This window comes from Ovis canadensis, chromosome 7 (assembly GCF_042477335.2).
Source record: "Ovis canadensis isolate MfBH-ARS-UI-01 breed Bighorn chromosome 7, ARS-UI_OviCan_v2, whole genome shotgun sequence".
Taxonomy (NCBI): Eukaryota; Metazoa; Chordata; class Mammalia; order Artiodactyla; family Bovidae; genus Ovis; species Ovis canadensis.
In genome coordinates this window covers 32,421,745-32,448,604 of record NC_091251.1, presented here as the reverse complement: position 1 = coordinate 32,448,604, position 26,860 = coordinate 32,421,745, and the positions used below count along the sequence as shown (strand labels likewise).

General features: G+C 42.3%; 1 protein-coding gene across 4 annotated transcripts in view; it reads right to left on the bottom strand.

The window, feature by feature from the left end:
* The window catches only part of NEO1 (neogenin 1), a 237,560-nt gene that overhangs the window by 7,688 nt on the left and 203,012 nt on the right, over positions 1 to 26,860 (bottom strand). For 2 of the 4 annotated variants that reach the window (XM_069595573.1, XM_069595575.1), the window contains 10 exons: positions 26,365 to 26,540; positions 26,144 to 26,282; positions 23,983 to 24,090; positions 18,696 to 18,890; positions 17,987 to 18,019; positions 14,816 to 14,884; positions 10,406 to 10,553; positions 6,512 to 6,750; positions 5,868 to 5,960; positions 1,683 to 1,841 (listed from right to left, as the gene is read on the bottom strand). In XM_069595573.1, coding sequence (XP_069451674.1) covers positions 1,683 to 1,841; positions 5,868 to 5,960; positions 6,512 to 6,750; positions 10,406 to 10,553; positions 14,816 to 14,884; positions 17,987 to 18,019; positions 18,696 to 18,890; positions 23,983 to 24,090; positions 26,144 to 26,282; positions 26,365 to 26,540 — 1,359 coding nt within the window. The remainder of the gene's footprint in view (positions 1 to 1,682; positions 1,842 to 5,867; positions 5,961 to 6,511; positions 6,751 to 10,405; positions 10,554 to 14,815; positions 14,885 to 17,986; positions 18,020 to 18,695; positions 18,891 to 23,982; positions 24,091 to 26,143; positions 26,283 to 26,364; positions 26,541 to 26,860) is intronic. The other 2 variants (XM_069595574.1, XM_069595576.1) reach the window with 1 other exon arrangement.

Genomic DNA, 26,860 nt, shown 5'->3' with positions numbered 1-26,860 from the left:
GGTAGTGACCATAGCAAATGTCCAAGGAAAAGACAGAAAATGCCCTCTAGGCAAGGATGGCCCGGCCCAAGATGGGCTGAGGCAACAGCAGGGTCTAGAGACACAGGGAAATACAATAGGAGCAGAGCTCTGATCACTCTAGACACCTGCTCCACATTTCAGATCCATCTTCAGAGGCTCCATTAGGAGTTTCACCTTCTTTTAACCTCTCTGGTCATTAAAACAAGGAACCCTTTAGTGGAGGAAATCATTACTTTCTCCTCTTTCTGCTTTCTGCCTAAATACATACAGAACCAAACTTGTATCGACACTGACCCCTTGAGTGAGGAGTGGGTGGAAACTCTACGCTTTCTGTCAAACTTCAACCTCCTTCTCATCCAGGAGGGAGGAGGCAGGGGGCTGACCTGATTGGGAAGACCCTGCCACACACTTAGGTATGCTCATATTCCAGTGGGGCAGATTTTTTTTGCCTTAAAAATGGAGAAATAAAGTCAGGACACAAAAACCTCTTTCTAAGAGCAGGTCTGGAGGGCTGTTTTTGCTCTGTTCTGAGATTACGTCTGTGAGGCAGAGTCTGGTTCTCCATACAGCCTCCTGCAGGCTGTCTTTCCCTAAAGGCAGGAACCCACACCTGGACTGGAGGGAGGGAAAGGCCAATTTCAGACATGAGTTCAAGCAGCATTCTCCAGACAAAGTAAGGGTTTGGGAGCAGATAACTTTGGGAGTTATCAGGCATGTCTTAGTAAGCTTGGATCTCCATCTGATGCTTTGCGTATGTTTATAACTGACCAAAACTTAAAGGAGGAAGGGATGTTACTGGCAACCCAAGCTTCTAAGCATGAAGTTTTGAAGTTCTTTTAAAAATGGGATTCACATGAAACTCCCTTATTTTCTAGAACTACCAAAACTCAGCTCTACTACTAACATCTGTAACTATTAAAAGACAAGTTTCAAGTTTCAAATGATGGAAAAAGGGTATACTGTGTATATGAGAATTTTTTTTTTTTAGCACTTTAAAACTGATAAAGCTGTTTCTTAAGATTTTCAAACTGAGACACGGTGGTCTAGAACTGTGTATCTTTACATACACTGCAATTGTTAGGCTAATGTCCCATCTATTTTTAGAGATGATCCATGCTTGGGAGCCCTTTTTAATTTCACTCCACTAGGCAACTTGACGTTTAGAATCTGCAAAACTTCAACGTGGCTGCTGGCCCTGCTGCCCCCAGGTGTTGCTCTTACTTTGGTTCCTGGCAGATATATGTAATTAAGAGCTCACATTAGAAGTCCCTTATGGTTGCCCTAAGTACCCTCCCACCATTACGCAAAGGCAATTTCTAGTGTCTAAAAATCATCCAGATTACATTTTCCTTTCAAAGTGAAGGATTAAACAAACTGAAAATATGATGGAATTAAGATGCAAGTTGATGGAACAAGACATGGCTGTGTGATTAGAGCTGTTTCTTACTAAAATGACACCTTGCCCTGAGCACTGAACACTCTGGGAGAAAAATGAAGTGAATTTTACAGAAGAAAACTTGAGTCCGTAACAGAAATGATACAACAGACAGATAACACTGACAAAAACTCCAAATCCTTCTAAGTGGGGCAGGTCCTCCCCCTGGCAGCTTGCCGACTCTTTCAGAATGCTTTCAACCTGGGGCTCCATCCTCATCTCTCACCTGTGGAATTGGCCCTGTCTGAAAGGGACATGGATGTGCCAATGGGCCATGGGCTGCCCGGGTGGTAGAGATGACTGCGAGCTGGAGAAGCGAGGCTGCTGGAGTGGAAATGATGGTGAGGGTTATCGAGGGAATGGATGGGATGGGCACTAATCACAGCTGTGAATGAACACAAGACAGAGAAATGCTTAGCATGCTTGCACAGACACACACACACCACAGTTCAAGAGCAGTGACCCCACACCCCCTGCCCCTGCAGTACCACCATTCCCTGGTTTTCTGGTGGCAGCTTAGGCAATTAGCCACGGGTTTGGACCATTTGCCATGGGTTTTACATTTGTCTTTAAAAAAAATCAACACGCTCTTATGCATATGTCTGTCTCTATATATACACAGAAAGAAAAAAGCCTGAGAATTTTTACTAAAATGTTAACACATTATCTTGTAGGGAAAAGTGGTGAAGATTTTTTTAAAAATTTCTTTTGGTTTATCTCTATTTTCCAATTCTTCTACAGTAAACATGGATTACATGAGTTATTAAAAATACCTACTTGAATATGTCACAAAGTATAAACCCATAAACCAACAAATGATGGATTCGGTATCTATAATTTTTTTTCTTCTGCTTATAAAGATAGAAGTCCCTTTTCCTTCGAGTATATTCCTAATTCATTCTGTCTTTTCTTACTTGCTGAGTGAAGCATGAAATAGGTATTTAGGTTGAATGAATAAGTGACTGTTTAATCAGTTTTCATATCTTAAAAGGAATGCAAATGGAAATGAACTGTTAAGGTCCAACCTAGTACTAGAAGCATGAAATGCTGGCCTAGGGCACCATCTCTTCCTGCTTCTAGTCTGGGACCTTAGCCATATCTACTCACATTTTAAAATATAAATGGATTTTTTTTCTAAATTCTCTCTTTCCTTCCCACACTGGCTAAGGAATTCAATTTACTGAATTTAGCAAATGAATCCACATTTTCACATAGATATTCCACATAGAACTTTCTATGAAGAAAAAGTGCTTCTTTAATGAGCTTCCTTATCGATCCCAGAGATGGAAAAACAAAATCAGAAGCACAGCTGAGGCACAAACTTTTCTTAGGTACTCCATTAGAGTAGCTGTGGAAGCACAAAGTTTAACATCAAGATGGTGGTGGTGGTGGTGTAATTGCTAAGTCATGTCTGACTCTTGCGACTCCATGGACTACAGCCCGCCATCAAGATAACCAGCTCTAGAGTCCCGAAATAGGCAAACAGCAGGGCTGATCAGAAACAAGTGGGATCTTTCCTGCCCACCCTCCCTTTCCCTTTAGCAAGGACTTCACAAACTCTGTGATAAAATTCAATTAGCCCTTGGATTCTATTAAAATGTCAGGTCACCAAGAGACTCCCTGATCTTTGGGGGTGGGGGGCACTCAACATTACTTAGGTGAAGAAAATCCCAGGCAATACAATAGAGGGCCTTTGTTCTGCAGCATTCTCCTCACCACGTTCAAGCAAGCAGGTGGCACAACCAGCCAGGGACCATGGAGCAGGGCCTCCCCGCCTCAAGGCCTGGGAAACTAATCAGGGGCTTTCCCTGCTCTCAGGGCCCAGAGAGTGGAGGCAGTCCCCTGGGATAAAATACAGCGTGGTAAAGCTGGCTGAGGATAGGTCTCAGGGCAGCTGGGCAGTCAGCATCTCCTCCATGGAAGACAGGAAGTTTTCAGAAGCGGGGTGTTTCAGAATCAGTGTTTTTCACAATTAAGGCTAGGGTGAGGGGGAAAGGTGCCTGACTTTTTACCCAGGAAGTGCAACCTGAAAGTGTTTTAGGCATAGAGACTCTCACAAAAAGTAAAACAAAGCTGATTTTTGTTAAGGCTTTGTCAGTTTTTCCAAATTAAGTAAATAAAAAAATAAAAGAATGTGACAGTGCCTGTCTGGAATATAGCTGGCAAGCACCAGCTATTAGTTGAATCAGAATCCACTGCTTCTGTGCAAGGCCTTCGATGGAACCTCATCCCACCACCACTAAGCCATTCCCAGCCATGCTCAGACATTTATAGCCACGGTAGGTGGGTGGGGGATGCAGCCTCCAGGGAATCCTGGCTTGTAAAAAAAGACTGAAGCCATGTGGGGAAAAGCATATCTCAAGCCCGATCCTAAGTATATCTGGGCACTTGGTATCAGATTCTTGAATTAAAGAATCCACTCATTCAGCTGCTGGAGCACAAATAAAATAACACTGTATATTTATACATAGTCCTTCCCACCACCAAAAAAAGAAAAGAAAAGAAAATTAAAAAAAAAAAAAAAAACAAGAATGCTGTCAACTAGTACAGCTTATCTTTTCTCTGTAACATATTTAAAAGTAACAAATCTAGGAAGAGGGATAGTCAAATTTTACAAGTTTTAAAAATAAGCCAGTTCAGGCAAGAACTAAAGCCTTATATAAAACAATCAAGCAGTCAAGCTACCATCTTCTTATAAATCAAAAGTAACTAGAATGAACTAATCTACTCTTTTTAGAGGTTTCCCTGGTGACTCAGATGGTAAAGAATCTGCCTTCAATGTGGGTGACCTGGGTTCGATCCCTGGGTTGGGAAGATCCCGTGGAGAAGGAAATGGCAACCCACCCCAGTATTCTTCCCTAGAAAATCCCATGGACAGAGAAGCCTGGAAGACTACAGTCCATGGGGTCGCAAAGAGTCGCACATGACTGAGTGACTAACACTTTCACTCTTTTTGGACATTTCTAAACCTGAAAATGTTTGGACATTTCTAAACCTTGTCCAGGGCATGTCTGATGAGAGGAAAACCAGTTTTCCTTGCACATGTCCAAGTACAGGCCCCTCTTCTTATCATGGACCCTAAGCAAAAACTACTTTGTGCAGAAATAAGCTATTAGTACATCAGTCTTTACTCTTCCAAGGCTGATTCTTAGAGTCTTGTGCAAGTGACAGCATGCGTGCAGACATGACATCCTCAGGGATCCCCCTGGTTTCCAAGTTTACAGTGCCATCTTCTGTGTGTAGGGTATCTGTGATAACTTAAAATCTCTGTCACTTGTGGACAGACATGGCTGACAGTCCTGAAATGGGACATCTTTTAAGAAATGAATAAAAAATCCCAAAGCTCATTTAGATTAAACTGAAAAGTGATTTTTCAGGATTTAAATCTAGGTCTGACACTCAAATGGTAAAGAATCTGCCTGCAATGCAGGAGACCAGGGTTCGATCCCTGGGTCAGGAAGATCCTCTGGAGAAGGGAATGGCAATCCACTCTAGTATCCTTGCCTGGAGAATCCCACGGACAGAGAAGCTTGGCGGGCTAAAGTCTGTGGGGTTGCAAAGAGTCAGACACAACTGAGCAACCAACACAATGACTGACAGTATTAATGTTTGCTAACCTACTGTTCAGCCCAAAGCAAATTTCAAGATTAAATAGTTTCTTAAACTTGCATTTGGTATTAGTAGGCAGGTGGCTGCCTATCTCTTTAGAATGGCTCAGAGGACCCTCAGCTGGAAGCCCCACTGTGCCAGCTCATCTGAAAGGCTTCCTCATCTTGAAAACAGTAACAAGGGAGAAGAAACACTAGTGTAAAATGTAATTGGTTCGTCCCATTGCATTTTGGTTTTTAATCGTTATAATTGAGTTTCAAATACTACAGGAGGCTGGGCAACTTTTATGCTTATCAAAGTGAGGCACAGGTCAAGCAAGGTTGAAAAACATTGCTATAAAAACAGAAACTCCACGCTATCTCCCTGAAACTCCTCTAAAATATAGTCTATTGATTAAAAAAAATTCTGCAATGCCTATCAACACTGATCATGTATCGGGAAGCCTAAGGAACACTGTGATACCTGGCTGTGCTTAGCCCCAGCCTAGAGCAATGACGCCCCATCTCTCCTGAACAGACCTGGTCTACTTTTAAAGAGACTGATTACTTCCCTAATGCCCGAGAGACTTGTGGAAACTGGCCTTGTAGTTTATTTACACTGAAATTAAAGAAGCTACTAGTAAGAATAAATACTAATCACAAAATATGGCAAACGTTTGATTCTTCTTCTCTCAAGGTGCCAAAGCTTTGGTAGATTAATTTTTGCATTAGGATCAAATGAAGTCAAAGAGATCATTTGTAGCTGTTCCCCAATATGACTGGATAATTGGCAGCACTTGGGAAAAGAGAAGCTTTTAACTTACGCTGGGGTGGCTGGGAGTCAAAGGGCATCATCATTTTTGGTCTCATTCCCCGCCTTCCTGCCAGTGTAGACATGCTGTCCTCTGATTCATGCCCTAGACATCAAATATGGAGGTTGGTTACAAACATGTGTCTAGGCCAGTGAGCAGCCTCAGCAGTAAAACATTTCAAGTGAAGGCAGATTCAGGACTCACAGACAACACAGTAGGGACAAGGTGTTTTTGCAGGAAGTGAAATAAAGAGGAAATTGACCATCATCACATTACAGGAGTCCCTGTTGAGTCACTGCAGTTGACATGATGCTGCCTAAATGTTTCAACGCAGGTCTGTGAGGAAGAGCAGGCAGACCAAGAATATGCCAAACACGACAACGAGAGCCGGGCTCCAAGTGAAGGGATGCAATGAAATGCACAGACGTGTGCCAGGCTGTCTCAAATCTTGAGCTGGTGAACTGTGATGAGAGACCTAGGAGAGCTAGGAGACTGCTTCATCTGGGTACAGAACCTCTCTCTCTTAACAGGCTAGTTATTCTTCATCAGAAGTTGCTGCTGTAACACACGTTTCTCTAAACCTAGCTTCTTATAGGAATTACCAAATTAAGGCAACTTTACAAAATGGAAAATGGTTTAAATGAAAAAACCTGTACCTCTATATGAATTCCGCCTTTGATGGATGTTGCTGTCCATGGAATTGTCAACTGGTGTGATATCTTGAGAATTACGAGGAATTGGTGTATCAGTCATGATGGGGTTTGGGTCTGGAGACTTATCAATGGGTTTGAGCTCCAGTCTCTCATGATGGATCCAGAGGTCTGGGGGTTTGACATCTTTGGAGTTCCCTTTATACTTGTGGGAGCCATTCACTGATTTGCAAGCAGCTCGTTTCCTAGGTACAAAATTAAGAGGATTTTAAAAAGTAACTTGTAAGTATTATTGGTCAAAACAGTTTGAAGTTTAAAACAGTCCTTCTGAGAGATGCTTCAGGCAAAATCAGAAACTACACACAAATAAGAAAAACAGAGGCAAGAAGTTTTACCCTGGGGAGAATGATATGAAATGATGCTGGCAAGATGGGCTGGGGTCAGATCATTAAGGAATTTTAGAGCCAAGAGCAGAGTCTGAACTTGCCTCTGTGAGTAAAGAGAAATCCCTAAATGGTTTTAAGCGGGAGAGTAAGGAGATCAGTTTTGAGTTAAAAGGTTAAACCAACTGGGGTATGAAGAATGGATTTGAGGAGGAGGGGACAAAACAAGGGGGCCGTTAGGGTGCAGCTGCAGCAACTGCAGCCTGACTGACGGTGGCCTGGGGCCGTGAGGATGGAGGGGAGAGGGGGATCTGATGGTTATTAGGGACCCGGAAATGACAGGGCTTGTTGGAAAAAACGGATGTGCGAAAAGACAGAAATAAAGACACAAGAGGAATAAAGGATATTGCCAACGTCTCTGGCTTAAGCCGTTTACTAACACTGGGGAGAAGCGGGTTTGACGGAAAGAATTATAAATTGTTTTGAACATACTAAGTGTCCATCTGAGACATTAAATATGAAACATAAAACAGGCAATTGGGTCTGAGACTGAAGCAAGCCTGAGACTCGGAAGAAAGAAGTCTTGGCCAGAGAGAGAAATCTGGGCACAGTTGAAATGCAGAAGTAAATGAAGCCACAGGAGCGGGCAGCTCCAGGCCCAGGCCCTGAGGAACGTCTACCTGCTGGCAGAGTAGACGGGAGAAGCTGTGAAAAAGAACACACAACCATGGGATACAAGAGAAGAGAGGGTTTTAAGAAGGAAGGAGTTGACTGTGTTAAATGTTGAGAGAGTAAGATGAGGACTGAAAAATTTCCTTTGGCTTTCGCAACACAGAGGTCAGTAGTAACCTCAGCAGAAGCAATTTTGGTGAAGCAGTGGGGGCAGAATTCAGATTAGGAAGGACTGAAGCATGAGTGGGCAGCAAAAGAGTGGACAGGTGAGTGGAGTGGAGGCGAGTCTTCAGCCTTGTGGTGAAGGGAGAGACAGGGTTTCTTTGTGGTTGGCGGTAAAGGCCATGCAGTAGAGGAAAGGTTACACTTCTTTCTTAGGATGGAAGAAGTCTGAGCACACTTGAACGCGAGAGGACGGAGCCAGTGGAGAGTGAGAGGTCAGGGGTACTGACAGAGGGCAACCGCAAGGACCAGGTCTTTGAAAGCAGGAGGCACTGGGATTCGGCAGGTAGATGGAGAGCAGGTTTCCCATGCGAGGAAGGGGAGAAAATGACTGCTGCCGACACGGTAGGGCTTTAGGCCTAATGGTGATACACTGAGGTAGGAGTTCTCGTCTGTTGAGTTGGGGGGGCTCTAGAGGGATGTGCTAAGAAACTGAGGGGCTAGACTCTAAATGCTCTGTCGGCTTTGAGGCTGTGAGAGTCTATAAACAGCTACAATTGAAATGGGAGGTGCCTCAGATATGAGAGAAGACGAAAAGTACTAAGAAAAGCTCACATATTTTTCCACAGTCAATGGAACACTTGGAAAGTAGGTCAGTGGGGGAGGAGGAGGGGAAAACTCTATAAAGACTTGATACAACTCTCTTAAACAAAGGGACCCGAACTGTAGGACCTGCAGATTCAAACACAGAGTACAGAACCTTTGACAAACTCATTTTCCTGCCTCTTAATCTGAAGACTTAAGTATTTCAGTACTTTATTTTTATTGACGTTAGATTTTAGATTCCCCCCAGTAAGAAGGAATTCTGTCATTTTGTTTATTCAGAGTCTTTAAAATAAAGATCTCTCAAGGTCTTTATTTAAAACTAGATGCTCATAAAGATAGATAAATGGGAAATGCTGAAAAAGAAGCTTGTAGAAAAGTTCTAGCATAGAAAAAATATGATTTTAGAGGTTTTAGGGAGAAACAGTTTTCTACAATCAAATGCAGGGGAAGCCGTAGGAGGCAGTGATCAAGAGGCAGTGATCCAATGTAAGCTGCTGAAAGCTATTTAACTTGGGCAAAAGAAAGATTAAAACCATCACATAACCTATAGAAAATGACAGTCATTACTAGCAGCAGTTAGACTGTAGCTTGTTCTTGACCTCTATAGTGAAAACAAACAGATTTATGGTTATTAAATACATGCATCCTTGCCTTGGGCAGAGTTCTGAGGATAATCACACAGACATGAATTTCTTTCTCTCTTTATGGAGCAATACCTCCATCTTATGACCTTTTAGGATATTGCATCTAAAGTTGTTCTATTACTCATACTGTGTTTTTGCTATTAGGGGTAACTCAAGAGTCTCCTTTTTTTTATTTTTTTAAATGGCACTGTCTTGCTGGCCAGAGATATGAAGAGAATGTGACCTAGGGTCAAGGATTCCCTCAGCTTCAGGAGTGAAGGCTATTATCAAGTACCACATAATGGTGATCACCTTGCTATCTGCTCTAACAGCCACAAGCCTCAAAATCCCAGGTGAGTTCAGGGCTAGCAGCCACCTTCCCTCTCTGCTAATATGATACACTGATTATAAATAATCCTTTTCCATCAATATATCTCCCCATCACACCCCCAACCAACTCTGCTTCCTGTGGTCCCAACCTCAACTGCTACTTTTGGTGAGTGAAAGTCGCTCAGTCATGTCTGACTCTTTGCAACCCCATGGACTTATACAGTCCATGGAATTCTCCAGGCCAGAATACCAGAGTGGGTAGCCTTTCCCTTCTCCAGGGAATCTTCCTAACCCAGGGATCAAACCCAGGTCTCCTGCATTGCAGGCAGATTCTTTACCAGCTGAGCCTTTGGTAGCACTTCTTTAAAAATACTCTTAAACTTAGAACTAGAGGTCTATGGTGTCCTTCCATCTCAGCTGGCATTTGTGCCATGAAATTCCACAGACTCCTGCGTATCTGGTTCACTGAGTGCCCAGAGACAGTCAGTCTTCCAAAGGGGCTCCCAACAAGGCTGGACATCATCTACTTTCCTCTCCCAGATTGATTCTGCACACTTGGCTCTTGTGACTTCAGAGGCTGAGTTAAATGAACTGTATCTACTTGGTAACTCTGCCCTGGCTTCCAGTTGAGTGCGGCCAGTAGAAGGCACAGACAAGACTGGAGGGTGGGAGGTATTTCCTCTTCTGCCCCATCCCTGCTGGGCTAGAGGGTGGCAGTAGTTACATTCCTACCACCATACATGGTTCCTGTTGCAAGTCCTCTCCTGCTGCTTCAGAGCTCTGAAAACAGCTCTCTCTTCTTCAGAAAAAGCTCTCACCTCCCTAAGGATGACAGTGGCCTGTCACCGCTGCTGCCTAATGCTAACTTCACCTTGGACGTTGCAAATGGTCCCTTCATCAAAGCCCCCTTCACCCATCTTGAGTGTGCCCCTCTTCCCTGCCAGAACCCAGAAGGACACATATTTAGCAAGAGGAATCATTCTGCATTTTCTTTAAAAATATTTAAAACATTGCTCTTCACGTATTTTATATTTTAACTCTGTGTACAACTCCAGACACAGAGGTCACACAGAAGCAAAAGAATACATACAAAAAATGTATGGGCTACATCTGGGGCTCCTTACTTTTTCTGGTGAGAGGTAGTCCGCCGGGTGCAGAAAACAGCGATGATCACGACCACCACGATGGTGATGACGCCGACAGAAACGATGATGACCAGCAGCATGTTACTGTCTAGAGGAGAGGTGGGGCTTCCATGAGGGCTGTTACTGCCTGGGAAGGGAAAAACCGTATGCTCGTTGGTATTCCAGAAGTCTAAAGATGCATACAATCAGGCCGAAGAACCTTCACGTGAGTACAGATAACTTCTGTGAGCTTCTGTATAAAAGCAGTCATTACTGTGCATTCTATAAAAATGCCTTATGAATATGGCCATCTCCTCTAGATGATGAAATCTAGAGAGCTGAGTTTCTGCCCCGGGTGTACCTGGCACAAAGTTGGTGTTCAATAAAAGTTTCTCAAGACTGTATTGAACACTAAACTTGGACCAGTAAGGGAGTCTGTCCCTTGGTGTCTTATATATAAACTCATCTTATAAAGCACCATTTGTAAATCACTTAAGTTTTCTGACTTTCAAAACCTTTAAAAAATGCATACTCATAGAAAACCAAAGTTTTTTTTCCAACATATAGCATTGGGATGCAGTCAAAAAACTACCTGAATCATAAAGTCTGTTTTTATAAATACACATTGTGTGCAGAGTTGATTTTCTTATTCAGATTCAGGAAAACGAAGGTCTGTACATATGCATTAATTTGACAGATATTTACTGAGTGGTTACAATGTGCCAGGCATGTTCTAGGAACCAAGGATACAACAGTGAACCACAAAAATGTGAATGTTGAGATAGGAATGGGGGCAGACAATGAATAATTAGTTTGTAGTAAGTGCCATGAAAATATAAACGGGGATATGGTACAGAATGACTGGGTGGCTAGTTTAGATTAAGCGGCTGGGAAAAGCTTCTCTGAGTAGATGGCATTTGGGCTGAGATTTGAATGATCCTACCATACAAAGGCCCGGAGAAAGAACATTTCAGAGAAGGGGGAAGAATAGTGGAAGGATCCTGAGACAGGAATGAGCTTGGCATGTTCAAGGGAGAGAAAGGCAGCCAGTGTTGCTGAAGCAAAGAGAGATATGCAAAGTTAGAGGGAAGGACGTGAGCAGAAAAAAAGATGAATATGAGGCTGGAGAGATGTGCAGAGGCGAGATCATTTAGGACCTTGAGAAAACAGATCTTCCTATTACCGTTCCTCTGTGCTCACTGGGTGCAGTTCAGTGTCTTTTTTTTTTTTTTTTAACAAGGCTGTTTGTAATCCTGCTCTATTCTCAGTCTTGCTCTCCCATTTTCTGAAACACTGTACTTTCCTTCCCACCTCATTACAAAAGTTATGCATGCTCGTATTGTAAAATATGGAAAATCCTACAACACAGATTTAACCACCATGGATATCTTTTCTTCCAGCTCTAATCATCAAAGCTGTACAATAATGGGATGAGCTGCTTTGCTAAGTAATGAGTGTTTAGTCACTAGAAGTACTTAAGAAGAGTCATCCTACATGTCTGGGATGCTGTGGAAATTTCTACCACGAAGGTGTGGCCTGGGAACCGATGTTCTTAGGAAGGCCCCTAAAGTGATTTTCATATACAACCTGGTTTATAAACTCATGATCTAATTCAAACTACATTTACTGTGGGACTCCCATAACAGTGGATTAGCTGACCTTCTGCTTCTTATTCTATGATTTTATAGGGTACATCCAAGCACAGTGCTAAAGCTGGGCTAATTTTGAAAGCTTAAGAGCTTATTCTTCTACATTTGGTTGAATCACTTCTATCCATTTCGGAGAAGGAGATCAGCAGACAGATAACTTAAACTGGATATAATGACCTTCAATAAAATAACATTTTTATATTTGGGAAAGACTATGGAACTGGGGGCCAATACAATGAGACCAAATTAGGGCTTTCCATAAAACCATTAATTAACAGCAGTACTGAGCTGTTGGGTGGGGCAAGCGGTAGAACAGGCGCTGCGAATCAAAGGCAGGGAATCTGGGCTTTGGGAGGCAGTTCTTTCCTGCATTCCACACAGACAAAGTCTCATTTAACTGCAAAGGACCTCTACCTTCTGAGTTGGCCAAAGGCCGTCTTCTAAACTAGAGTAAGAGTGAGCTGCAAATGGGACTCCAGACCCTCCTACTAGGGATATTTACTAAGCCTCACTTTTTCCTGTGGTCATGTATGGATGTGAGAGTTTGACTATGAAGAAAGCTGAGCGCCGAAGAATTGATGCTTTTGAACTGTGGTGTTGGAGAAGACTCTTGAGAGTCCCTTGGACTGCAAGGAGATCCAACCAGTCCATTCTGAAGGAGATCAGTCTTGGGTGTTCAGTGGAGGGACTGATGCTGAAGCTGAAACTCCAATATTTTGGCCACCTCATGTGAAGAACTGACTCACTGGAAAAGACTCTGATGCTGGGAGGGATTGGGGGTAGGAGGAGAAGGGGACGACAGAGGATGAGATGGCTGGATGGTATCACCAACTCGATGGGCATGAGTTTGAGTGAACTCCAGGAGTTGGTGATGGACAGAGAGGCCTGGTGTGCTGTGATTCATGGGGTCGCAAAGAGTCGGACATGACTGAGTGACTCAACTGAACTGAACCGGACTATTCCAACAGCTTCCTAACCACTCTGTTTTGACTTTGTACTCTTGGCACCCAACTCCTTCTCCACCGTCATCAGGGTAACAATAGATACTCAATAAGTGGGAAGTCATAGTTTACCAGTAGTATCAGACATCTTACATATGTTACTCACACGAGGAAGCTTACATTTCTTAGCATCAGCACCTGAGCTTTTGACAAGTTGGTTTTAACCTACCTTCTCTAACTTGAGCCTATCCTGTTTCTAGGCAATGTGGTCCCTGGAGAAAGCAGGCTGTTTTAAAGTGGTTTTTTTTTTTTTTATTTGGACCATTTTTAAAGTCTTTATTGAACTTCTTACAATACTGTTTCTGTTTCATGCTTTGGTTTTTTGTTTTTGGTTGTGAGGAATGTGGGATCTTAGTTCCCCGACCAGGAATCAAAACTGCATCCCTGCATTGGAAGGTGCAGTCTTAACCAGTGGACCACCAAGGAAGTCCCAAGCAGGCTGTTTTAAATTGCCACACTTCACACATGTTCTTACTACATTGCATCCTAGAAATGTCTGACCCCCTCCTAGACATTCAGTAATTTTCTCTGTGCCTTTTAAAATCTGGGTCAGAGATCTCTTCCAGAAAGCTTTCTCCTCTCTCTGTCAGATAGCTTGTTACATACTCCCCCTGCTTCTACAGTCTGTTACACAGCACCTGAACCTTTAGAAATATGAGTGAATAAATGAATGATTCCATAAACCAAAGAAAGGACAAAGAAGTAACTGCTTTTCTCACAGTCTTGTGGACGACACATAAACGTAACATATACATCCCAGGAGGAGAAACTCATAAAGTCCTAGAAATCACAGCCTAAAAATTTCTTGAAGCAAGAAAGTTTGTCTGGCTCTCCAAAGAAGTGGCCGATTTCACTGAAGTCTGGGCAATACTTTTTATTTAAATTGTTAGTTGGAGATTAAGAGAACATTTTATTTCCATAATGAGACCAGGAGTTTCTGGAGGACTAGAAACTCTTTTTCCTTTGTCTTCCACGTGTTTCTCATGAAACAGTAAGGTTCATTTCTAGGAACTACCTTTGCGGACATTTTACCGTCCTGGATTCCCACATCTGACCTAGAAGGCTGTGAGCGACAGCAGAAAAGGCAGAATATGAAGTCGGAAGCCCCGGGTTTCTAGGGCTTCTATAATAAGTGGGTAGGTCCAGGCACATTACCTCTCCCCTGAGTCTCTTAATGTAAAACCTGGGAATAATGATACCTGTTCTCCCTCCCTCACAATATTATGACAATAAAATACGATTTCACGTGCAAAAGTAACTTATACATGGTGATGTTGTACAGAGAAGCAGTGGTCACCATTTAAGCTCTTAGGATGGCTAGGAGAGAGGGAATAATTTTTTAGAATTTCCAAACTAAGAACACCACAGTAAGCAGTGTGGAGAGAAATGATTGATTCCAAAGCATCTCTCAGGCTTGTTTTAGATGATAGCTAATTCCACCAGAGGGTTTATTTTTGAAAGTAAGGTTCTAATTATTTTGAAAAGAGGCAGTGGGCAATGAGAAGACTTGTTTGTTTAGAATCATTTTAAGTTGTATACACAAATTGAAACAATTTTATTTGTGAGTCTATAATAAATGGGTTTACAGTAATTCGGCAAACATCTGCCAGAAAATGCCTAAAGCTGGCTCTGTCGAATAAAAAGAAATAGGTAATAGGCTACAGTTCACAACACAGGAGCTGCAAGACACATTTCAAGATTTCAAGCAGAACTGCATTGTGCCCACAGGAAGCCAAATGAAGCCAGAGGAAGGGCTTTACCGCTCATTGGAGGTTTGTAGTCGGATCCCAGGTCTGGCAGTCGGCTTCCTTTCCCTGCAGACCCCGAGGCTGAAGAAGAAGAAATCATGTCAGTAACAACCTACTCCATTGGTGTGACAAGTCTACTGCACAGCTAGTGAGTGTTTTCTACAAAAAAACCCAAAAAAAACTCAGTCTACGCTGTCCATAAGAAAAGGAAGCAGCACGTACACACGACAGGGGAAAATACAGCCTATTTGTGCAAAACAAAGGGAGCGCTTTCTACGCAATGAGGCATCTGAAAGGCTGACACTCCTGTTCCACGGCTGTGTCCAGGGTGTAACAAGGCTGCCCCTTGCTGCTAAGGCTTCTCTAGCCCAAGAAACAGTTGCTGAGAAACTGCTCAGAGCACTTAGGGCAGAAGCAGCTTCTGGTGGAAAAAGGAACCAAGGGGACCGGTAAAGAAATGGGTTCATCTGAAGGACTGGCTTGATCTGGCTGAGCAGGTGTCAGCAGTGTTTGGATTCTTTTCTCAAAATAGGAAGCTGCCTTTCTAAATATAAAGTTACCTTAAGTGGGAGCAGGAAGGCAAGCAGAGGTTCAGATTAGGCTCTCAGTTTCTGCTCAGTCAACCTAAATACCCAAAGATAAAAAATCAAATCTCCCCTCTGGTTGCTCACAAAGACACTGTCTCCTACGCCATCATCATGGAACATAAGAAGTGAGGCTGCTGAGACCTTGAGTTTGGGACCACCTCACATGCTGGACTGCCCTGGTGGCTCAGATGGTAAAGCATCTGCCTACAGTGCGGGAGACCCAGGTGCAATCCCTGGGTCAGGAAGATCTCCTGGAGAAGGAAATGGCAACCCGCTCCACTATTTTTGCCTGGAAAATCCCACGGACGGAGGAACCTGGTAGGCTATAGTCCATGGGGTAGCAAAGAGTCAGACACGACTGAGCGACTTCACTCATATGCAGGCCTCAGAAGATACCTGGGGCTGGAAGGCAGCCTCAGACTTCTCTTGAAGAAGTCTGCAGGAACTGCAAGGTAAAGCTGATCCTTGGTCCATCCAGATCAACAGACTGCCTGTGCTGGCAAACCAGCACCATCAGGCACTAACTGTTGGACTTCTGGCCAGTTATTTAGCTACTATTCTGGGGTCCTGGTTTCCTCATTGTAAAGCAGTGATGATAATGGCACCTGCTTCACGAAAGGGTTGTGAGGATTAAATAGAAATTTAATCCCATAAAATATTTTGAATCCTGCCTGACACACCGTAAATGTTTTATAAACATTAACTACTAAATAAATCTTTAGGGAAGAATCTCATCTTACACTCCGCAGAGAGCATGAAGCTTCAGAAAATGCTTATAAATCAGAGTTATTTCTACAAATAAAGCTTGACTAGAAATGCATAAACAAGATGGGTTGCTGTAAAACATTACAGCATATCAAGTACCTATATTAAATTATCAGACTTGGAGGAAATGGAAGAAATTAAAGTCTGAAGGTTTCTATGCATAGTTCATTTAACAGAATGAATCTAGAAATGAAAACAAAAACAAACCTACTTTCTATGTTTCCAGAAGCTCAGTGTCCCCAAAGGTAACAGAAGTTCCTGGATATCTACGGGGCATATTCTAGAACTTTAAACTCACAGTCCTCAGACCTCTTTCACTGTCCACACATCACTTCACTTCACTTCTATTGCCACATTCCTCCCAAATGACACACAGCACATGTCACGAGTCCACTTGTTCTTTTCACTATGATAAGCTGGCAGAGACGACGCAGCCCACGTAAGGCTCTTCATAGCTAAGGGACTTCTTTGTCAGGTAGCCCATATTTAAGCCAAACTACTCAGAGTAACACGTTATATAAGTAATTGCCAATGAACACTTTTGCCAATAAACCAACTGGCTTAACTCCTATATTTCTTAGTGTTTTCCTTTTATATTTAACTTACGAACAAGAAATCCAAGGATTAGCCAAATACCAAAATAAATATGGGCAAAGAATTTTAAATGCCAAAGGGGTGGTGTAGCTGAGAACTGCAGCCTGGCTTATGAGGTGAAGTGAGGGAGGAAATGAGCACATATACCCTGAACACATTCAGTGTTGTTACTGCTCTAGTCTCATGCGTAAGGTACAGGTTCCACCGTGATCAGGGTGCTTTACACACACACACACACACACACACACAGACACACACACAGACACACACACAGACACACACACAGACACACACACGGGCATGTCTGCAGTTTTCCCAACATACAGCAAAAGACTCATTGAATGCAAACACATTTCCAAAGCCCTAAAACTTGAAACCTCAAACTGCGAATCTTCCTTGCCATTAACCAAGATCCAAAGACTTTGTATTTCTAAAAACTACTCTTAAAGTATAAAAGAAACCATCCAATTTACTTTAACTGCTCCTGCTATAGAAAACAGATAACCAACGTTAGCTGACTTCCCAGAGATGGAAATCAAAGTATAGTTATCTCTCACCACAGCAGCTGCAGTGAAGAGACTACGCTGACAGATAATTTCCAGAATGGTGACACTGAGGCCCATACTTCCTAAACTTCCATTGTATACTGTCTCTATCCTCTTATAAAATAAGCAAATATATTTAAGAGCAGAAATGGAAAAAGAGCCCTGAATTAAGCTTGCAACAAGAGAATGGAGAGCAATAATTTTGTGAAACATAATCATACAATTCAGTAGGGGACATTTGTATATTCTCTGTTGAGGGAGGAAAAAAGGGTATTCAATTGAATTTGATTAAACTTTTCATTTAGAGACATCAATAAAACTCTAGATGCTACAAATATGACAAATTGGTGCGCCTGTTCTCATTATGGCCCAAATCCTTATCTGTATCACAGAATTTTAGTTTCTTAGCACAAAGGATAATCTGACCCACATTTAAGGATTATCTCCTCACATCTGTAGAAGTCCAACCCAGTTTTTTTTCCTGCCAGTCTGTTTAGCTCCTAAGTAGATTCTCCAGCTTTTCAGATACCCCAAGGGCCACAAACATGGACTCAACTCTACTTTGGCCAATAAATATGTGATTTTAAACACACAGTACTGGTACTGATTTTCAGGAAAAAACAAAAACAACCAAAAGCTAATAATAGGTCACAAAAGAGAGGAAAGGAAAGAGAGGCCAGCTACTCATTTACCTTGATCATTAGCCATTTTATCAGAGGAGTCCGCTAACAGGCCAAGCACAGGGGAAGAAAAAAACAAGAGCAAGGATCACAAGCTTTGAAGATGGGACAGGCAGAATTTTTAAAGGAAAAAAATTAAGACCCCGCAAACTTCCAAGCACCTTGAGTCTTCTTTTTCATGCTAACAGAAAAGAAACCCATGTATGTTTTCCATATTTCCACAGACTCAGTCCCCGACTTACTTTTACTTCCTAAGCTCACCTGGTTCAATATTTTACTGTCACTTTCTTATCTAGAGTTTTCTTTAAAGGGCCCCTTTTGTCTCTTTCTCTCTACAAAGGTCAGTGAACAAGCCTTTCACATTAAGAGCCTGCATGTGTTGAAAGAGAATCATCCACCACGATAACACGCTACTACTCTATCTGGGAACCAAGAGAATCCCACCTGATCTGACTGTTTTAGATCACTGTAGTTCATCTGCCTCGAGCAGCCTGGAGTCAAAGTTCCCCTGTCAATGATAGGTTTAGGGCAGTAACCTAGGGAGCACTGATCTGGTGGTCAGGGGGTAGGATCATTTTCAGATAATGCCCACATGGTGGCTCATAAGCACCTCATCAGGATTTCCTGTATCATCCACAGTCTCTACATGCTAAAATGACATGTACACGTATAATCCCACTCGAGAGACACACAATGGAACACTCTGTTTGGGGGCCTTTACCTTTGGGTGTTCTGAACTGGACAGCTTCAGACATGGGCCCCATGCCCTTTGAGTTCCGGGCTTGGATTTTGAAGTAGTATGGCGTGTCAAGTGTTAATTCCTGTATCTGGTGAGTCAGCCTGTTTCCCACAACAGGCTCGATAACCCAGTCGTGTATCTCTGCATTCACATCCGTGCTGTAATATATGATGTAACCTATCCAAAGGGATAAATGGAAAAAGAAACCTTATTCCCGTTTCTTTTGCAATCAGTAAATCAATAAAAGATATATGTTACAGCATATACAAATAGAGAACCAGTTACAGATTAAATTAGCAATAGTAACAAGTATTTTAAATGCTACACTAAATATAATACAGAGAAAACCACAATTTCAACAGTGCCAGACTATAAATTATTCTCTGTATCAGTAGCTGAAATAATAAAAGTAGTTAAGATAAAAATGTCGGGTTAACTACTCTCAAAAGCTAGGAAATTATATAAGGAAACCATCCTAATCATCATTCCAACATTCTGTACTTCAGTGGTCTACTTCAATTAAGTTAATGCAATTTTGAAAAAACTTAATGGCCATTACCATCAGTAACGGCCTGACAGTGCTATCTGAACTGCATCAATGTGATTTCCCAGGAGAAAAATTCCGAGATGGGCAGCCACCTTTGCTAGGTGGGGAGGTGAAGTCACAGTGAAACATCACCTGATGCATCCACCAGAGGGCGCTCTACATCCACAGATGAGGACGGAAGAGCTACACCCACACGCCTACACAGTACAAAAAGGCACTGACAGCATCATTACTGGTTTTTAAACACAAAATATAATGTAATCCATGTCAAGTCACACTTAATTCTTTTAAGGAAGAGGCAAATTCTAAAACCTAAATTAAAAATGACATAAAGACCGGGGATTTAAGGAAAGGGATTCCTAAGGAAAGCTGACTGCTCAGTTCAGTTCAGTCACTCAGTCGTGTAAACCCTTCGTGACCCCATGGACTGCAGCACACTGGGCCTCCCTGTCCATCACCAACTCCCGGAGCTCACTCAAACTCATGTCCACAGAGTCAGTGACATCATCCAATCACCTCATCCTTTGTCGTCCCCTTCTCCTACTGCCTTCAATCTTTCCAAGCATTAGGGCCTTTTCAAATGAGTCAGCTCTTCGCATCAGGTGGCCAAGGTATTGGAGTTTCATCTTTAGCATCAGTCCCTCAAATGAATACTCAGGACTAATCTCCTTTAGAATGGACTGGTTGGATCTTCTTGCAGTCCAAGGGACTCTCAAGAGTCTTCTCCAACACCACAGTTCAAAAGCACCAATTCTTCAGTGCTCAGCTTTCTTTATAATCCAACTCTCACATCCATACATGACCACTGGAAAAACCAGAGCTTTGACTAGATGGACCTTAGTCGGCAAAGTAATGCCTCTGCTTTTTAATATGCTCTCTAGGGTGGTCATAACTTTTCTTCCAAGGAGTAAGCGTTTTTTAATTTCATGGCTGCAGTCACCACCTGCAGTCATTTTGGAACCCCCAAAATAAAGTCTGACACCGTTTTCCCATCTATATTTCCCATGAAGTGATGGGACCGGATGCCATGATCTTAGTTTTCTGAATGTTGAGTTTTAAGGCAACTTTTTCACTCTCCTCTTTCATTTTCATCAAGAGGCTCTTTAGTTCTTCTTTGCTGTCTGCCACAAGGGTAGTGTCATCTGCATATCTGAGGTTATTGATATTTCTCCCGGCAATGATTCCAGCTTGTGCTTCATCCAGCCCAGCGTTTCTCATGATGTACTCTGCATATAAGTTAAGTAAGCAGGGAGACAATATACAGCCTTGACATACTCCTTTCCCCATTTGGAACCAGTCTGTTGTTCCATGTCTAGTTCTAACTGTTGCTTCCTGACCTGCATACAGATTTCTCAAGAGGCAGGTCAGGTGGTCTGGTATTCCCATCTCTTGAAGAATTTTCCAGTTTGTTGTGATCCAAACAGTCAAGGGCTTTGGCACAGTCAATAAAGCAGAAGTACATGTTTTTCTGGAACGCTCTTGCTTTTTCAATGACCCAACAGATGTTGGCAATTTGATCTCTGGTTCCTCTGCCTTTTCTGAATCCAGCTTGAACATCTGGAAGTTCACGGTTCATGTGCTGTTGAAGCCTGGCTTGGAGAATTTTGAGCATTACTTTACTAGTGTGTGAGATGAGTGTAATTGTGCAGTAGTTTGAACATTCTTTGGCATTGGAATGAAAACTGACCTTTTCCAGGCCTGTGGCCACTGCTGAGTTTTCCAAATTTGCTGGCATATTGAGTGCAGCACGTTCACAGAATCATCTTTTAGGATTTGAAATAGCTCAATTGGAATTCCATCACCTCCACTAGCGTTGTTCATAGTGATGCTTCCTAAGGCCCACTTGACTTTGCATTCCAGGATGTCTGGCTCTAAGTAAGTGATCATGTCATCTTGATTATCTGGGTTGTGAAGATCTTTTTTGTATAGTTCTTCTCTGCATTCTGGTCACCTCTTCTTAATATCTTCTGCTTCTGTTAGGTCCATATCATTTCTGATCTTTATCGTGTCCATCTTTGCATGAAATGTTCTCTTGGTATCTGTAATTTTCTTGAAGAGATCTCTGGTCTTTCCCATTCTATTGTTTTCCTCTATTTCTTTGCATTGATCACTGAGGAAAGCCTTTTTATCTCTCCTTGCTGTTCTTTGGAACTCTGCATTCAAATGGGTATATCTTTCCTTTTCTCCTTTGCTTTTCACTTCTCTTCTTTTCTCAGCTATTTGTAAGGCCTCCTCAGACAGCCATTTTGCCTTTTTGCATTTCTTTTTCTTGGGGATGGTCTTGATCCCTCCTGTACAATGTCACGAACCTCTGTCCATAGTTCTTCAGGCACTCTGTCTATCAGATCTAGTCCCTTAAATCTATTTCTCACTTCTACTGTATAATAGTAAGGGATTTGATCTAGGTCATACCTGAATGGTCTAGTGGTTTTCCCCACTTTCTTCAATTTAAGTCTGAATTTAGCAATAAGGAATTTATGATCTGAGGTACAGTCAGCGCCTGGTCTTGTTTTTGCTGACTGTATAGAGCTTCTCTATCTTTGGCTGCAAAGAATATAATCAATCTGATTTCGGTATTGACCATCTGGTGTCGTCCATGTGTAGAGTCTTCTCTTGTGTTGTTGGAAGAGGGTGTTTGCTATGGCTAGTGTGTTCTCTTGGCAAAACTCTGTTAGCCTTTGCCCTGCTTCATTCTGTACTCCAAGGCCAAATCTGCCTGTTACTCCAGGTGTTTCTTGACTCCCTACTTTTGCATTCCAGTCCCCTATAACGAAAAGGATGAAAAGGACATCTTTTTTGGGTGTTAGTTCTAAAAGGTCTTGTAGGTCTTCATAGAAACATTCAACTTCAGCTTCTTCAGCGTTATTGGTTGGGGCATAGACTTGGATTACTGTGATATTGAATGGTTTGCCTTGGAAACGAATAAGAGATCACTCTGTTGTTTTTGAGATTGCATCCAAGTACTACATTTTGGACTCTTTTGTTGACTATGACGGCTATTCCATTTCTTCTAAGGGATTCTTGCCCACAGTAGTAGATATGATGGTCATCTGAGTTAAATTCACCCATTCCAGTCCATTTTAGTTCGCTGATTCCTAAAATGTTGACGTTCACTCTTGCCGTCTCCTGTTTGACCACTTCCAATTTGCATTGATTTATAGACCTAAAATTCCAGGTTCCTATGCAATATTGTTCTTTATAGCATCAGACTTTACTTCCACCACCAGTCACATCCACAACTGGGTGGTATTTTTGCTTTGGCTCCATCCCTTCATTCTTTCTGGAGTTATTTCTCCACTGATCTCCAGTAGCATAGTGGGCACCTACTGACCTGGGGAGTTCATCCTTCACGTCCTATCTTTCTGCCTTCTCATACTGTCCATGGGGCTCTCAAGGCAAGCATACTGAAGAGGTCTGCTGTCCCCTTCTCCAGGGGACTACGTTTTGTCAGACAATGCCAAGAAATGCTTTTCAGTTTCCTTTGTTGTTCAGTCGCTCAGCTGTGTCTGACTCTTTGCAACCCCATGAACTATAGCACGCCAGGCTTCCCTGTCCTTCACTGTCTCCATCAGTTTGCTCAAACTCACGTCCATTGATTTGGTGATGCTGTCTAACCACCTCATTCTCAGTCACCTCCTTCTCCTCCTGTCCTCAACGTTTCCCAGCATCAGGGTCTTTTCCAGTGAGTCGGCTCTTCACATCAGGTGGCCAAAGTTTTGGAGCTTCAGCTTCAGCATCTGTCCTTCCAAAGAATATTCAGGGTTGATTTCCTTTAGGATTGGCTGGTTTGATCTAGTTGCATCCAAGGGACTCTCAAGAGTCTTCTCCACCACTGCTGTTCAAAAGCATGAATTCTTCAGCACGCAGCCTTCTTTATGGTCCAACTCTTAACATCCATACATGACTACTGGAAAAATCACAGCTATGATTATATGGACCTTTGTCAGCAAAGTGACAAAGGTCACTCTGCTTTTTAATATACTGTCTAGGTTTATTACAGCTTTTCTTCCAAGGAGCAAGCACCTTTTAATTTCATAGCTGCAGTCACCTTAGGCCATCTTTTCATACAAAGGAACTTCAGGAGGAGAACTCTGGCTCCACAGCATACATTATCTGGATCAGAGGCAGGTTTTTCTCCCTGATAAAGATGAGGAAGGCATAGTGCCTTCTACTCTGGAAGTCCAAGGGAAAATTCAAGGTCCTGTCAGAGGTCCAGGCCAACTCAGACTTTTAACTTGAGTTGTAAGAGCACAGGAAGCTGAAGAAGCAGTCCTGGGTGAAAAAAGAAACTCTAAGCCTAATGGGTATCTTTGAGCTTTGGGATAAAAGACGTGAATCTGTATTTATTGGGTATCACCCTGTAGAATCAGGCAGCGTCTTCAACCCCAAGACCCTGGTCATCTAGTCAAAGACAGAGAAGAATAGCTCTCTGGAGGAAAATAAATAAGTCTGTATGTTCCACCATAACCAAAGGCTGTCTAGAGCAATCCACACCCATCAGAGTTTCATGAAATATGGGTCAGAACAACCAGCTGGCGACTCCTTTTTATGTCACTAAACAGCAGCCCTTGCTTCAATTTCCAGGACCATCATGACACGTAGCACCCCCAAAAATGGCCAGGTCAAGTCCTGAGACCCCCATTCCTCCTAAGAACAAGGCGCTCTTCTAGAATGTAGGAACAGGGAGCAGACACACACTCCCAGGCATCTCTGGCCTCTCACCTGTAATCTTGCCGTTGGCTTCAGAGGGAGGCTGCCAGTTTACAATGATGGTCCTAGGTTTCCCCTCTTTACTCACAACTGTCACATCCTTGGGTGGAGAAGTAGGAACTACAAAAGATAACACTTTCAGTAATTCCTGTTCATTTCAACTGAATTCACCATTTCCTCAACCCTCTCCATTTAGAAGGCACAATAAAGGGCACAGCCTCTTGGCTTCAAAGAACTCACTGTTTGTCTATAAATAGCCCCAAGAAAAGGAAGAATATGCAAAGTACCAAAGGGGAAATACCATATTGAGAGGACAAAGAACAGGCATCCCAGATGGGGAGGTCAGGCAGGATGGTTAGGGAAAATTAAAAGCCACCTGCAGTCCCTGCTTGATAGATCAGGAGACTGAAAATGAGAAAAGTTATGTAATGTGCCCAAGACTACGTTTTCTCCCCTAATTTGGATTATTTTGTTAGAATATTTTTAAGTGTAAAGTAACTTTGTCTCTACCTATATATAGTTGGCTTTCCAAACCAAATATGATGTTTGAAAACCACCATTCCCCCAAAGAATAAATGATTTACAAATTAATGTTTTTTTATATTAAATTTGCACTGAAAAGATACTATCAACTATTAAAGGTTATTGCTCTGAAATGTAAAGCTGTTTATGGAACAGAAAAGCCAATTAAATAAAAATGACAGTGCATCTGTTTCCATGGTAGTGGCGGCTATGTTTCTAAGTCGTGTCTGAACCTTGCAACCCCATGGACTGTAGCCCCACCAGGCTCCTCTGTGCATGGGGATTTCTCAGGCAAGGTAGCCATTGCTTCCTCTAGGGGATCTTCCCGACCCAGAGATCAAACCCACATTTCCTGCATTGCAGAAGCCCCTTATGTTTCCATATTATGGCTGAAAACTTTTAATGTGTTAATACTAGTTAGGAAATCAGCATATTAAGTATATCCTTACATTTACTCTTTTCCTAAAATACTAGAATTCTCCTGGTATGAAATGGAAGGAAGCCCAGTGAAATGTAAACTCCTAATGGAATATCATTTATTACCTAATGGGCTGGAATGAAAGCACAAAGGTATTTTTAAAACTGGCAAAGAAAGCAAACTCAAGTTCTATTTAAGTTTTTGTGCACTGAATTTCTTTCACTGAATTTCTTTCTCTCCGAATCTATCCCTTTTTTTTTCTCTGTAGGAAATTCAACCAACTGTGCCAAAGATAAGACATCAGGGCCAAACCCAGTCTGGAGAGACTTTATAGCTCCATTTTTTTCATTATTCACATAAAGGAGAGAAAGAAATAGGAAGGTGGAATAGACAGAGCCTCCCAATGGTTACACACATCCCCATGCCAGGGAAGTATAAGGGGCAGAAGGACAGGCCTACAAGTGAGCAAAAAGCAAGCAAAACTTTCAAATCAGATGGCTTGCTTTCCCCTTAATTTGCTTAGCTGTATTTTTTCTTTCATGTTTACTTACAGACAAAAACCCTAAGAATACTCCAGTGGGAGACTATATAAGACACTAACCAGTTGGCAAGAAAGCTTCCAGGGCAGTTTAGGAGAGCTCTGGAAAAAAGTGCTGAGGCTCTGGCAAGCATGGTATTGGTAAAGGGCAGGCTACTTCATCTTTTCTATCTCAGTCTTCCAGGAAGGCAAGGTTAAAAACCGTAATTCCTTACATCTACACAGTGCTTTATTACTTACCATTTGCTTTATTTATTGGGTAATTTATTTTACCCTATCAAGTAGAAAAGACAGCAATTACCCCTCTTTTATAGATGGAAGAAATAGCTTCAGAGAGGCTGGATGACTTGCTTATATAGTCAGTAGGTGGCTGACCTTGGAATTGAACTCATGTCTCATGATCCCTAAACTCTAGTACATTCTGCACTATTTCTTTCTGCTATTGGCTAATGTTCTTGAACAATGATGAAAAAACCAAAATTCTTCCTAAGAGAGAAACACTGAACTCCAGCTGTAGTTGCTCACTGTGTTCCGTAAATATGTCAATTCACACACTTGGTTCTTTCCTTGGGTAGTAAAGAGAGGTGATAGGCGCCTCATGACTCGGGGTGTGGTACATTAGCAGGGACTTTCCCTGGCTTTCACATCTAGCGAAGAGAAGAAAGGCCATGTGACAAAGTTCCGACAACACATACCTAATTCAAAAGTAGTCCCATGGGCTGTCATGCTCCATGTGCTTGACCTTCGACCTTTGGTCACCATCACAGAGAATTCATAGAGTGTATTTGGTTTTAAACCAGTCACCAAATAACTCAAAGTCGTTGCATTGGCATTCTGCAAACATATGAACCAAGAGCCTCAGAATCAGAAAGTGTGAATAATTAGCTTTCCTTACCCAGAGTGAATGTGCTAGTACCTTGTACTTGGTGTTTGCTGGGATGTTGGTTTTCCATCTGACTGTGTAGTACCGGGAGTCTGTAATCTTCTGGTGTTTGGGCAGGGAGTTGTCCGCCCAGGTGATCCTTATGGTGTCATGGCTCAGAATGGAAGCCTGAACTCCCACTGGTGGCATCATGGGAGTGGGATCTGGCACTGGAGTGTATGGAGCATTAATAACAAACAAATCAACTTCAGAAGTGTCTGGGGTAAAAAGTAATTAAAAATGGAAGTGGCATTTTAACATAAACAAAAATAAGAGGGAAATGCAGGGTAATATAATGGAATGAAAGGTGAGAAATGGAGAAAGAGAAAGAGAATCCAGAGTTAATATATAACCGTCATTCATTTAAAATAATATTTCCACTTGTGTTCTTTCAGGAAACACTTGCAGGAAACCACCTAGAGAAATAGTAATTAACTATTTTCTACTACTATAAACTGCCTGTATATTGAATGCTGCTGCTGCTAAGTCA